General features: G+C 38.3%; 1 protein-coding gene across 10 annotated transcripts in view; it reads right to left on the bottom strand.

The window, feature by feature from the left end:
* Window positions 1-14,774, bottom strand: part of CBLB (Cbl proto-oncogene B) — a 194,871-nt gene that overhangs the window by 96,895 nt on the left and 83,202 nt on the right. For all 10 annotated transcript variants that reach the window (XM_070582861.1, XM_070582862.1, XM_070582866.1 and 7 more), the window contains one exon: window positions 9,867-10,013. In XM_070582861.1, the coding sequence (XP_070438962.1) occupies window positions 9,867-10,013 (147 nt within the window). The remainder of the gene's footprint in view (window positions 1-9,866; window positions 10,014-14,774) is intronic.

The following is a 14,774-nucleotide window of genomic DNA, read 5'->3' as shown; positions in this document are numbered from 1 at the left end:
ATTAAGAGCCCAGCTTGTCTTACAAACTAACAAAAAAGTCTGTGATAAAACAAAATTCCTAATAAATCTCTCTATATAGGTCAGTTAACAAGCAATGGGTGAAGTCCGCCAGATATTTAAGTTAAATTGAGGCAAAAGAAACATACAACTTCCAACAACACTCTTAAAAACGTCACAGGAGAAAACAGACATACTATGGTGCAAAATTCGATCACCAACCCCTCCAAATTCCTTTGCAATGGGAGAAACTACTGATGACTGCAGAATACCACAGCTATACAGGAAAAACATTTATTATTTCCTCCCGATAATCAACGTTCAGAATAAGGACGAACAAAAAGAAGAATCATTAGTAGGTCTATTAATGAAAAATAAATCCCCACATGCTGACTTTAAAAAGCTTTATTTACTTTGCTATTAAGTCTTTACCAGCAGAACTTGGTTCCAAAGAACCGGAGAGAGTCTGAGATTCTACCCAATTTCAAGCTAAGGAGTTAGCTGATCAGTTTCCTGGGTGCTGGCAGAAGACACAGCGTTTCTGGCTCTGAGCCAAAGGACTCTGTTCTCCCAGCAAAAGCAGTGGTCAGAGCATCAGCATTTTCTGGACTTGCCCCCTGGCCTCTAACTCCCATAGGAAGATGCAGAGAGGGCCAGGTGACATCTGCGCGCACAGTGGGTTTGTAACTGGAAAGGAACCAAGACTTTAGGGAGCCCAAATATTTTATAACGGTAAGTATGTCTGTTCTTTGATCTGGAGAGAATACTACCTCTATCTTCTGGGTCAGGAAGCAAGAGTGCTCTTTGTTCCAGAAGGAGAAACTGTCTCTCTACCTGCCAAGGTAGAAACATCTAGCAGAGAAGGGAACAAATGTTCAGAGGAATTAAAAATCAGGACCTTTTTGAATCCAGAGGCACATTATTAAACACTTTATACGAAAATAATTCTTGCTCTGAATACAACATAAGAACTTCTGAGAAGGAAAAAATAAGTGACTTAAAAACTCTGTTTTAATGAATTAAACTGATCAACCGACTAGAAGTAAGAAATAGAGAAACATGAAGTCTGGCTTTTTAAAAAACAGGGCCCTGCACAGGAGAGCTTTTTCAATGATACTTTAGAAACATAATTTCTGGAAGTTTTAGTGATTGGGTTAATGTTCAGAATTATTCAGGAAACATAAAGGGTCTCAGTAAATGGCATGAAGGCATCATCCTCATTTGGCAGAACAGATTAAAAAAAGGAAAAAAAAAAGGCTAACTAATTAATTATTTCTCAAGATGGGGCAGTAAAATAAGTAACCAAAGTCTGGATACAAACAGGTTAGACTTTGGAGAGCAAGGTTACAATTATATCATTAGGAAGCTCTGAAACTTCAAAGTAAGAAAAGATTTTCAGATTCTACCCGCTAGGGTGGCTGGCTGTAATTCACCAACAGTCTTGGTAGAGGGCCAGACACATTAATCACCTACTCAGTGCACAGAAAAATCCAACGCACCTATTCAGTGCACACCAAAAACCCAACATACCCACTCAGTACGCACCAAAAACCCACACAACATGTGGAGCCTACTAAAGCTTTGGTTATAAAGGAGACTTGCAGAATTTTAAAAAGAAAAAATAAATTACGTTACAGATGCCTTGTTGTTACCGGATCTAATGAAAGCTTTTAAGTCTGCATCCAGTTGATCTTTCGGTACTATCATCTGGTTCATCTCCCTCTTCCTTTACGTCCCATCTTCCTTCAGCATCTATAATACCACACTCGCCAGGTGTTCTCCCGACTTTCTGGTCACTCTTCTATTTTCTTAAATTCCTCTGTGCATACTTCATTCATGGGAATTCTTTAAGGATCCGTCCTCTTCCTCCTCCCTACACATTCTCCATGGGCTACGTCAATTAGTCCAATGGCTTAACGCAGCCTTCAGAGATTACAAACTCCAGTGTCTGGGGAGCGGGCAGATAACTACGTGAGTCAAGAGGCAAGGGTGGCCATGAACTGGAGGGGAGCACATCTAACCTGGGCAACTGGCACCCAGGTCGAGCTAATTGGGGCCCTGTCAGAATTCACATCTAGTGTTGCCCTCACTCTCAACTCTTTAGTGAAATTCAATACAATATTTTTGCGTAAAATCAATAATTTTTCAAAGTTACCAACTAACTTTTTTAAAAATTTAAATACTGCATAAGGCCAAGGAAAACATTCCACAGGCTGTCGATCTGCAAACTCTCATAAACATGCTGTCAAATTTAAAATCCTATCTTTATTTTATATTCTTTCCACAACCTCAAGGCCATATATGCAACCTACTAACAGATGTCGCCATGTGGATTTATCTGTATGCATGAGACTAAACACATGCCAAACAGAACTGATCTGATTGCCAAATCTCTTCTTCCTATTTTTACTGTCTCCGTGAACGGTACCCAATTGTTTGAGCCAGAGACTGAGGCATGGCATTGAACTCCTTCCAATTTCACCTCCCATATCTTGTAATGAAGCATGATTAATTTCATCTTCATGGCATTCTCAAATTCACGCACTTCTTTAATTAATTAATGTGTGTGTATATATAATTTTAAGTACATTATTATAATCTCTACTTAGTTTCCAGCAACAGTCTCCTTCCTCTCTCCTAATTTATCAGTTTCTAAAGTATGTGAGGGGTTAGGGTTGAAAGAGGCAGTCATAGATCCCAGGAGGTAGGCAAGATGATCCTTTTTAGGATGAGGAAAAAACACTGAAATTCTACTTGCATTTTTATATAATTTTAAAAATTTATACTATAATGCATCTTTTATTTGTATTACATATGAGAATACACATTTATTTGTAGAATAGTAGACATGTATTTTTCTGTATATGTATGTATGCAGACGATAGATACTATACGCTCAAAAAGTATTCAGTAATAAGTTAGTAATAAGGAATACAATTGAATGAGTTTGGGAACCACTGCTCAAATTCATTATCCGAACTTTAGCAAGAGCAACCCACCTAAAATGCAAGCGTGACCACTTCCCTACTTAAAACTCATCAATGGGTCCCCACTGTTCTCAGCACTCCAAAGAACAGAGTTTCAAAAGTGCAACTTTGTATATGGAACAACAAAATGCAAAGGCCAGAAAGAGACAGAGCTTTCAAAGCATAGTCCAAGAAAGAGAATAACAATTTTAAGTATTTTGGTCCTTGAGGCAGAGGAGTTCCCATGGTGGATCACAAACCACCACCCCTTATGTAGATTCCATGCTTGCCAAGAAAGGTTCTGGATAAGATATGGCTCCACATATAATTTACTACACTATCATCATTTGCCTGACAGTAGCATTAATCGTTGTAAATTAATAAAACCATTATTCTGGGTTATAAATCAGTTTGTGAGCTCAGTTAAACCGTGTCCATTCTCTAATCATACTCTTGGACTCTAAGGAAATCATGTTTCATGGGTGAGAACCAGAACCTACATCATGGTGATTTCACTGGGGTACATGTCACTTACTGGGGAGTACAGTGAAGAGAAGAAGGAAACAGAACAAAACAACAACCAAAAGAAGAAAAACACCAAACGCCGTTTACAGAACCTTGAAGTAACTCTATCTTTCACAATTCAGTCCCACTCATGGAATTCTCCGCTGAACGGACTGCATTCTCCTTATTAACACATGTGCAACTCATACAAAATACCAGCCCTCCGTATCGCTCTAGTAAGTAATTAACTCACGACAGTCGTGTGTCACTTAACGACATGGATATGTTCTGAGAAACGCATCGACAGGTGGCTGATCATTGTGCGAACGTCACAGAGTGCACTTACACAAACCTAGATGGTATAACCTACTACACACCTAGGATACATGGTACTAATCTTATGGGACCCCCATCATCCATGTGGTCTGTCGTTGACCAAAATGTCATTACGTGGTGCACAAGTGTATCTGTGACATACCTTAGGCACTTTCCTAATGGGACAGAACTGATTGTAAATTTTTATCATCTTTATATACTGTATTCCTCAAGTTGAATACATGCTGCTTAAAGACAGAAAGTTATAATTTCACAACTTATTTGCTTTTCGTTTCTAGGATCTTGTTACAATGAGCTGAACAAAATAGCCCTGCAATTTTATTTTCCTTATTGATATAAAGATAGTCTGATTTTTCAAAACAGGCAATAATAGGAATTGACCAAATAATAACAATATTAAATAGCAATTCCTTGAGTTTCTTTCAGTTCTTTTCTTCCCTCTTTCTCGCTAGAGCTCCTGCTACACAGTTTCTTTGTAACAGTCCTTGATTTCTATCATGCACCTCTCCTTTAATTAAATATGACTAAGTTGCCTTTTCTTTGATTAGAGGGAAAACTGATCTAGTTAATATGCTAGAAAAACATGTCTTTCTCTTACCAGAAAGGTAAAGAAACCATGGTCATTTGTTTCTTACTAAAAGTGAAAGGAAAATACAGGAAACCAAAGAAGGTCCATACCACTTCCCCAGGAAATCAGGGGTAGAGGCAATGAACTGAGCTATAAATAGATCATCATTTTTCCATGGTAAGCAGGTCAGTTTCTTACAGTCTACCTTACTTTTACATAGGGATACACACAATTTTAGAAAGCTTTCATCTCCTTTTGGATTTAGCTTTTAAATTTCTAGGAACTGTGGAACCTCCATTATACAAAGTTGAATATTGATTATATCAGTTGTAGAATAATTAATAAATATACTCATAGGGTTCTGAGCAAGATTGAAGGTTTAAATTGGTTAATTATTCTACAACACAGAGTGCTTACTATGCACCAGACACTGCTCTACCTGCCTTAGAGGTAGATTTCAGCTCTTTTAACCTTTGCAACAACCCTAGATAGTAGGTATTACTGTTGCTATCATCCACATTCCACAGAGGAAGAAACTGACGGCTGGAAAAACCAAGTAGCTTGCCCAAAGTCAGAAAGCTAGTAAATGCTGCAGTGGGCACCTGAACACAGACGGTGCGCCTGCACACCCACCCCCAAGCACACTGCCTCTCGACAAAGCAAGCGAGCACATTCCGCCTCTCCTCTCTCTCTCACATGCACAGGCTCACACACATTCCTCTACTGCTCAACTCAGTTGAAGGAAAGAGCAGCAGCTCCCGGAGGGCTAAACATGAGACACTGTACTGAGCTACTTCCGGAAACACAGACATGAATGAATAAGCCTGACTCCATGGAGTTTATAGTCTAATGGGAAGTAAGATAACTAGACAGACAATCTTGACAGAGTAACAAATACAGAGGACAAACAAGAGCTTAGAAGAGTAAAAGATCTAATAATATCAATAAGGGATAGAATCATGAGCAAGACAACTGTGAGGGACGAGTGAGAACTTTTATGCCAGAGATTATAAAAATCTTCAAGCAGAAGGAGCAACATGGGCAAAGACAGAAACCTGTAATTGCTGATGTGTCAGGAAAGAGCCAAATAATCCAACTTGACTGAACAACAGGACATAAGTAAAGGAGGAGAGAACTTAAATGGTAGAAAAATGCACGATGAACTCGACCCACAGTTACTGAGCGTCTGTTATGTAGACAGTACCCAAAGGACTCATTCAATAGCCATTGAAAGAATAATGCTTAAATCTTATACTGAAAATGGAGCCAGCATATGTGAATGCATCGATCACAGAGTTTGACATAAAATAACTCTAATAAATGTATGTTTTTACTAATTTTTGAATAAAAAATTCAACAAGGAGCTTCATAATCAAACAGGAAAACCCATATAGTAAACATAAATTCAATAATATAAATGTATTTAAAATATAACAGGAACACAAAGCATAAAGTAATTAAAGGCAAACATGTGGGAGGGTGCATATTAGTATGAACAATCCAGAAAAGAAGACTTCTGAACTAGACTAAAAGAGAGTCAAAATTCTACAAAGGTGGAAAAGAAAGGGGGGAGAGAGGCATGCCAGGGAGCAGAAGTGTAAGAACCGATGACAAAAAAATCAATTTGTAGATAATAAAGTTATTGAAAATTCTGAGCAGAGAACAAACACCATCCACCCAAGCACTCATCCATACATTCAGTCATACAGGCTGCTGACAGTAAGGAGAGCTTACACACTCCAGGAGATGTGCCATGCTCTGAGAAACAAAACTCAGTAAGGCACATCCTTGCCTCCCAGAAATCTTTCTAGTCTCCTGGAAAATGTGAACATGTCAGCAGTTCACTGCAGTGCAGTCTGACAGAAGTGCGCACAGGTCCCTGGGAGCACAGAGCAGGGGTGTCCACCTTAGAATGGGGAGTCAAGGAAAGCTGCCAGAGTGGCAACTCTGGGTAGGGTGTGGGCGACTGGCTTCCCCAGCAGTGGGTGTAAGAGAGGGAAACAAAGACACTGATGTGTGAAAAAAAGAAGCATGTTAGGAAATAAGTGTGGAGTGTTAAGCAGTTTACTTGTGTCTTTGAGGATGAGCGGACCACAAAGAGATGAACCCAGCAAAAACAGTTCCCGGAGCTTGTCATGTTAATGGGATTTTGGACTTTAACCCAGAATTAATAATGATTCATAGAAGCATTTCAGGCAAAACAAATTAGAATGATGAGTTCTGCTTTTTAAAGGGCTCACTGGTTTCACTAAGCAACACAACCGGATAGGTTACTGAAGATAGAGAGAGCAGTCAGAGAGCTGCTGCAGTAGTCCAGGGAAGAACTCAAACTTGAACTTGAAGAACAGAACTTGAAGGAAAGGAAGCATGGGGAGGAGAAGGTGCATAGAGAGATTCAGGAGTTAGAACCCTCGGTTCTTGCTGAATCATCATCTGCTTGGAAACGCATGTCTAAATCTCCTCAATGACAAGAAGTCCTCAGTACGAGCAGCCCAGGAGCTGCTAGCAGACTTGCTTAGAAAAATGACTGTCACCCAGAGTCTAATCACATTAATGTCTTTTTTCTTTTTTTTAAAGCTAATCATACATCTTTGGAGCCTCATCCTTAAGGTTTCTGAATTATAAACTACTAATCCAGCATGCGAAGACGCAGTTTGGTTTGGCTCATGTTACAGAATTTACTTAGACACATTTATTCAATAACGTCACTGCTCTTTTCCTACATATTTCTACTGTCTCCTGGTCAACAGACTAAGAGAACAAAAGCGGGATTCAACTATTAAAACATTCAATGAATTTGCATAAAAATCTAACAAATGCAAAACCTCCCAACCGGTTTCCCATGACACATGATGTGTTACTGATCCCTGGGGACTCCGGGCTGGCAGAGCCTCTTGGCGGCAGGGGCCAGGTCCTGAACAGAGGTGGGCCTGCCGTGACGTCAAGAAGGCCTGGAAGCAGAGAGATGAAGCAGGGGGCATATGACCCCTAAAGAGGTTTGTGTGCCTGCTGCCTGTGTTTACGAGATCTGAATCCTAACATCGCCTTTAGGAGTTTTACAAAGTTTTCTGAACAATAGCATTTTGCCAATTTTAACTCAATCTTAATATTCTGTTCTTGCTGACAATTGTTTTTGGGAAAAAAGTCACAGCAATACTAGTTAAGCTAAAAGCTGCTTTATAAAAATCATAATCTGTCTATTTTTAGAACTAACCTCTCAATGGTTCTGTTTTTGGAAAGAATACTGCTTTCAAGTTTAAAGGCACTTGGTTAGGTCAAATGAAAGCAGGCTTACATGTCCTCAATACGCAGCGAGATAAAGAACGGAAATACTTCCAGAGGAGAACTAAGTTATGCAGAAACACAAACTACTATTAGAGCTTAAGGAAGATAAAGGAATTTAAAGTTCTGAAATCATTCATTTATTGGGTTCATTCATTCAATAAAATATAATGGAACTATAAGGTGAAAATCCTCAGAGAATATAAAGATGGCTTCTCCAATGATCTAATAAAAGAATCATTAATTTTGATGACTATAGAAATACATCTGAGTTCCAGAAGGAGCTTTAAATTTGGCTCTCATCCAAAAATAAAAACGTTACAAGCAAATCAAGCAATTTTCTAAAATAAGTGAAGACAGGAGACAAAGGCATAGGGTTGGGAGGAAGGGAGAGTATTTAATCTGTATTTCAAGAATGCCCCATTTGATTCACTAGTGGTTTCACTCATGTAGCAGTTGGACAGAAATTTCAGCCTCTTGATGTCTGTGGTTATAAATAAAGGGAAATAAAGATGTCTCAATGCATAATTCTCTGTGGCTTGAGGTGCCAGCAAAACTAACTCCTCTCTTGGAAAACGTGTGAGTAATCTGTCTATTTTTTTAACTGACCTTTTGGCAAGCAAACAATTTTATAACAGTAGAATTCTCAGTTTTCAAAAAGAAACACCACAAACAATTTGTCCTATAGGTTTTCTTAAAATTTTAAGATAAAGTTTATTTTGAAGTCACCAACTGTTTGCATTAGCTCAGTGCTAATATATGAGCTGTAACTTCAAGAACTCCTCGCAGCTCCTCTCTCCAGAAGGCCATCCCTTCTGCCTCCTACCAGTCACAAATATTTAATTAGCATACACTTGACCGCTATTCTAATAGATGAGAAGGAACGTTTTCTCTTTTTAATTTCTCATTTGTGAATGGATATAGGAGCATTACAAATAGCTAAATTTCTGGGACACAGAATGTCTGTGTTAATGGCAATAACCACATTTCCTCTTTTAGTGCCTAAGAATAATTCAGGATACAGTTTATTTAAGAAGTGGGTTAAAGGTTTTAATATTTTCAAAACCAAAACATTATGTACCTAATAAAATGTGCATTGCTTTATGTAAATATATTCTAATCATGGCGGTAGCTATAGATAAAGAGCACTTCATAAAGAAAAAGGAAAGAAAACCCAATGTTACAGTTAATTCACCAGCATCAGAGGGCTACGATCATCAAAAGTGTAGATCAACATTTTATATGTCTCCTATCATCAGCTAATGTATAAATACAGACTTTTAACTACAGGAATGAAAACAGAAATCTATGTGTAAGCAATCACTCTTCCTCCTTAACACTCAGCCAGGATTCTGCCTGTGTTGAAGGACATTCTTAGGGCACTACCTCATCAAAGGGATCCCTAAAAGGCTAGGCAAGAAACCATTGCCTCTTGATGCTCAGTTCTTGATCATCTCACTGAGAGATTCCCAAGAAAAACCGTGCAAGTTTTATTTAAATTATACTGACTTTAGACATTCAATCCCTAGTATTTACTTAACTCACCAGAGTTTGTGTCTGGGTAGGAAGTACCTAAAGGAAACATCTTTAGCTACTTTGTGATAGAAGGCAACTTTGTGATAACCTTATCCTCATTTTCATATCTTGTTTACACATGTATACTTTCTGTGCAATGAGACAAAGCAAGTCTAAATACAGGTCTTTTCCCACCTTGATTTCAGATCTTAACCAAGCTTAGACACCACCTCCTCCAGGAAGCAGTCCCTGATCCTGAAATCCTGAAGCAACTGGTCCCCTCTTGGAATCATCAGAACAACTTATTTACGCCGTTTTTAAAATATCTATCCCTTCTGCCTTTTATTCTGTGTATGTGTTTTATGCATGTACCGTTACAAAAAGTTATGAGCTTCCCATGTAGACAGACTCTATCTTACATACTGCTGCTTCTTAGAGCAAACTCTAACTCAAATGCTCATCAAATAAGTAAATGTCGTATAACTGACATTTACTTGGTAATGACATAAAACTATCCAGCTATTGAGGTATACTTTTGGTGGCTAACTTAACAGAAAAATTAGCAATCAAAACACTTATCAAAAACACTCAAGTACATTCTCAAAATACCCAAGTAAGATCTATACCATATGGAATTGGAGGCAGGATTAGGCCATTTTTCAAAGATGGAGCCAAACTGTGAAATGATTTGTACTTACTTGTCCCCAAAAAACTTTCTCCAGAATTCTGCAGCATCTGCTTTCGTGATTCGAAAGGTATCTCCCTGGAATTGCCCATTAGGAAAGATTGCCTTGATTTCTGCCAGCATGTGACTGAAGATAAGGGACAGTTTTGTGAGATTTCGTCTGTAGACACAAGGGAGGAAAAATGAAGGGAAAAAATAAATATATATATGCATGTCAGTTTTAATGGGAATATACATTATAAAAAATAAAATTAAGTACTGTATCAACCTAGATCTTGGTGGCTGGTCACGAACCTCAACTTAATGTCCTTAAAAACAATGTTGATAAAAACTGTACATTTAAATTCCTAACAGGCTTTCACTTTATCACTCATCCATACCCATGTGCTCACTCATGAACAAGATAAATTACATGAGTTTACTATGAGAGAGGGACACCTAAAAAAATCATCATCAGATATAAATGCTAAACACAAAAGAGAGTGTGACTATTTCTAGCAATGACTAATCTAATAAAGATTTGTCATTACAGGAGAATCCAGGAAGATAAGTAGTCGTTTGACAGATGACAGACCTGGAATGGACAGAAGGGGAGGGAGCGAAGGAAAGGAGAAGGTATTTTGGCAGTAGGAACAGAATGTTCAAAAGTACAGAGGGCTGGAATAGAATGGTTTGTACAATATCTTGCCTAAGTAAGGCTGGTGAAGAGCAGAAGGCGACTGGAGGAAATGGCCTGCGACAGGATGAGGACGTGTGGTTGGGACACGACATAAAGAGGCATCTGAAACAATGAACACAGCTTCTGTCAAATACACTTGCCACTCCTACCTAAAAATCAGAGTTTCTGATGTTGAGTTCCAGATATGTCATATTTTAGAAGCTCCCTGGACAATTCTAACGTACTCCCCTCCTTAAGATCCACTGCTACAAAGAACTGGGAGCCAAAATTGATTAAAAAGCTTAAGGAACTGATCAAGTCTCTGTTTTAGAAGGAAGTTATGGTACTACGAAAAAACGGTTCGGGATGGAGGGAAATGCAGGTGTCATCTCTATTCTGATTTCCATGGTAAGTTCAGGGCATTCTCACGATTCAAAACAGGATTCCTACTTCAAAACGGCGGTATCATCGGCACTGCCTCCTACCAGAGCATACGTTTACAACATTAATTACGCTTATCAGTCCACAACTGCTAGTGCCAGATAGTAAGGAAACAACTGAAACACAAGATACTACAAAAAACTTTTCAGTCTTGGACCGACCTTGCTTCTTTATATTCCTGTTTACTCAGAACCACCAGAACTCAACAGGCACACCTATAACATCTTTTCCTTTGGAAGCTTCAGCTGCTTTTGTGTGTGTGTGTTGAGGGGTCGGGGTTGAGTGTGGGGAGGAGGCATCTGCTTCAGAACTAAAGCAAAGATAGAGGAAAATTAACAGAGAAAGCCATCAATCTGCAATGCACACAAAACCAATGTTTCAACAGGCCTTTGGCATTGAAAGTTGTGGTTCTTTGCCTCATTTTTACTCACGTACCTGTGTTTAATTAATCTCAAATAAGCAAAAAAAGCCATTTTAGGTACCAAGGAGATCATATGGTATGCACCCGTCTATAAAGTCAATGGGTGTCACTCTTTCTAAAACATTTACAAAAGAAATATATAGCTTCCTATAGAAGAGGAAAGAGGAACACAGAATAAATGAAGGCATTTGTGATAAAAAGTGGGAAAAGTAGGAATGAAGAGCAAGCAATAAAGTATAAACTAATCTACATCTCAACAAATTCATCTCTATTGGAAAACCCAAAATGTCCCAATTTCCACAAGCGTTACTAACTATGAGAAGATTTATGAAAAACAAGGGTCAGAACTCAGGCCTTATTTTAGTGCTGAACGGGAACAATAAAAAATCTGCAAAATCATGATGGTTACACAGAATGTTCTATCATTTCTTAGACTCAGCCACACTTAAGCACAACTCAGCCTCATCCAGATGTAAAACTTTTTTAATTAGTTGAATCTTTCAGATTCTTATTTATGTCAACACACCCTCATTTAGATGATGGAAGATATAAAAAATTCAGTCTTAGGAAATGAAAAGCGAACTGCTGAACTATCAAAGGAAAGGACTGTGGCCAATGCACACTGCAACTGACTTTTGAAATCTGAGCTTAAGGAAAAACATAAAGTCACTTTAGAAAATCTGCAATAAATTTATTTCTATAATTAGGCAAAAGGGTTAATTTTCCACCAAACTTCCAATTGATACAGAAGAAAGAAGAGAAGTCAAGATGGCTATAATTAGGGTAAGGCAACTGTTCCTTATTTTCTGAACCTGTTGCTCTCCATCCTCTTGTTTCTTTGTTCTTTAACCATAGCCAAATGTTTTTCATTTTTATTTGTTAGCTCTCAGGTCTGAAGCACAATGCCAGTGAGCAGCCATCTGGGATATTAGATCCCCTGGCTATGTAGACACTAAAATTTACAGCAGAAATAATAACATCGTATCTTTATAATTTACAGGCTGGAAGCTCTAGTGATCACTGGTACCTATAACCAATCACTGCTTAATTATAAAATGTGCATATAGTTCAATTTTCTTGTTCCTGCAAGTGGATCAACACATTTTCATCTGACTTTTTGTATAAACTAAGGCAGTGAAAATATAGATTTTGCCTTTAGTTTTCAAAGAAATTCAAATTCAGGTTGTTGAAAATATGTGAATGCAACAGTTTCATATTACTTTATTTTTCACATATACAAGAATATATATATATATATTTAGTTTGAGGAAGATTGGCCCTTAGCTAACATCTGTTGCCAATCTTCCTCTTTTTCCTGAGGAAGACTGGCCTTGAGCTAACATCTGTGCCCATCTTCCTCTATTTTATATGTGGGATGCCTCCCAAAGCATGGCTTGATGAGCGGTGCCAGATCTGCTCCTGGGATCTGAACCTGCAAACCCCAGGCCACCAAAGCACAGCGTGTGAACTTAACCACTACGCCATGGGGCTGGCCCCTATATTTTTGTATCTAACTTTTAAATACATGCACACCATACTTATGTAAATAATCACTCTCCAAATCCACTGTTTAAAAGATTAATTTACAGAAGTTGCCATCCACACCAAAATATGAAAAGAACTGACAGCTAATTCTATCATCTGATGTCATTTAAATTTATTATCACAGCAAATAGGATTTGTCTCATGTGATTATGCGTGTGTGCGTGGGAGGTTTGTTGACTATATTCTGCTATACATTATGTGCTTTAATTCCCCACCCTATTCTGCACCATTTGATATCCATTTTAAAAATAATAACCACCTCTAATTTTGAAAATAAAATCCAAGAATACAGTCATCTTTATGACCACATAAACACAGGGGGAAGAAAGGCAACAATTAACATCTTCTTTGTAGACGAAATGCTTTTGCCTATTACGCAATTTCTCCACATTTAGCCCATTTCTCTAAGTCCACTTGATTGTCCCTCATCATAAGACCAAACCTGATGACTGCTTAATAAAGGATTAGATGCTTACTAATTACGAATGTGTTTCTATCATTAAAACTACCCCACTGCAAACAACTAACGAAATCAAAGTTTATCTGCAAAGTAACCCACAGTTTCAGTTTCCTGCTGTCAACCAAGGTCCAAAAATATTAAATGGAAAATTCCAGAAATAAACAATTCATAAGATTTAAACTGTGCGCTACTCTGAGTAGTGTGATGAAATCTTGGGCAGTCGAGCTCCGTCCTGCCCGGGACGTGACTCAGTCCTTTGTCCAGCACATCCAGACTATACACACCACCTGCCTGTGAGTCCAACTTAGCCTCCTGGTTATCAGATTGACTGTCGCGGTATCGCAGTGCTTGTGTTCAAGTCACGCTTATTTTACTAACAATGGCCCCAAAGTGCAAGAGAAGGGATGCTGGCAATTCCAAAACGTCGAAGAGAAGCCATGAAGTGCTTCAAGTGAAAAGGTGAAAGTTCTCCACTTAGGAAAGAAAAAAATCTCGTACGCTGAGGTTACAAAGATCTTTGATAACTTTTATTACAATATATTGTTATAATTGTTCTATTTTACTACTAGTTGTTGTTACTCTCTTACTGTGCCTGATGTATAAATTGAACTTTATATAGGTCTGTATGCATAGGAAAAAACATAGTATACATAGCGTTCGGTAATATCTGTGGTTTTAGGCATCCACTGGGGATCACGGAACGAATCCCCCAGAGATAACAGGGGACTACTGTAATTTTACAAGGAATTTTGCAACACTTTATTTCACATATAGGAGATACTTTATTTTGACTAATTACTATCACATATCTCCCATTAATCATCCCAAGCTAAGCCATTTTTAAAATTTGTGTGGGGTTTTTTTAATAAGAAATAATTTCAGAATAAAAGTAATTTGAAATACCAGGTAATCAAAAAGTAGCTTCTAGATGTCAACCGGGTAAATCAGTGAAGATGCTAATATTAGCAGAGACCTGAAGAAGGGCTGGGGAGGCAGAGAGGAGAAAAAAGCCAAGGAGGGGGAGGACAGCGGGGCAGCTAGCTACATTTACAAAAGAGAAAACTATGACAAATGTATCAGCAATGTCAAGAATATCACCGAAAAAGCAAGGTACCTCTTTTACCCTGGATTTAATCACCTACGGTTGTATTTCTTTAAAACAGTATGAATCAATTTCTACAAAAGTCAAGTCAAATGACTGCACAGAAATGAGGTTGGAGCAGAGTGACTGAGCATGACCGCTGGGATGATAGAGCCTCAGCGTTAATGAGTAAGTTTTAGGAGCCTAAGCTGGCGAAAGCCAACAGCATAAGGAGACCAGGGACACCAAAGGTTTGATGATGACACAATCCTACCTTTAATAAATTTATCACATAATATGGGAGAAAAAGACATG

Source organism: Equus przewalskii, chromosome 18 (genome assembly GCF_037783145.1).
Source record: "Equus przewalskii isolate Varuska chromosome 18, EquPr2, whole genome shotgun sequence".
Classification (NCBI taxonomy): domain Eukaryota; kingdom Metazoa; phylum Chordata; class Mammalia; order Perissodactyla; family Equidae; genus Equus; species Equus przewalskii.
The sequence above is the reverse complement of the archived record's forward strand: the minus strand, read 5'-3'. Positions and strand labels throughout refer to the sequence as shown.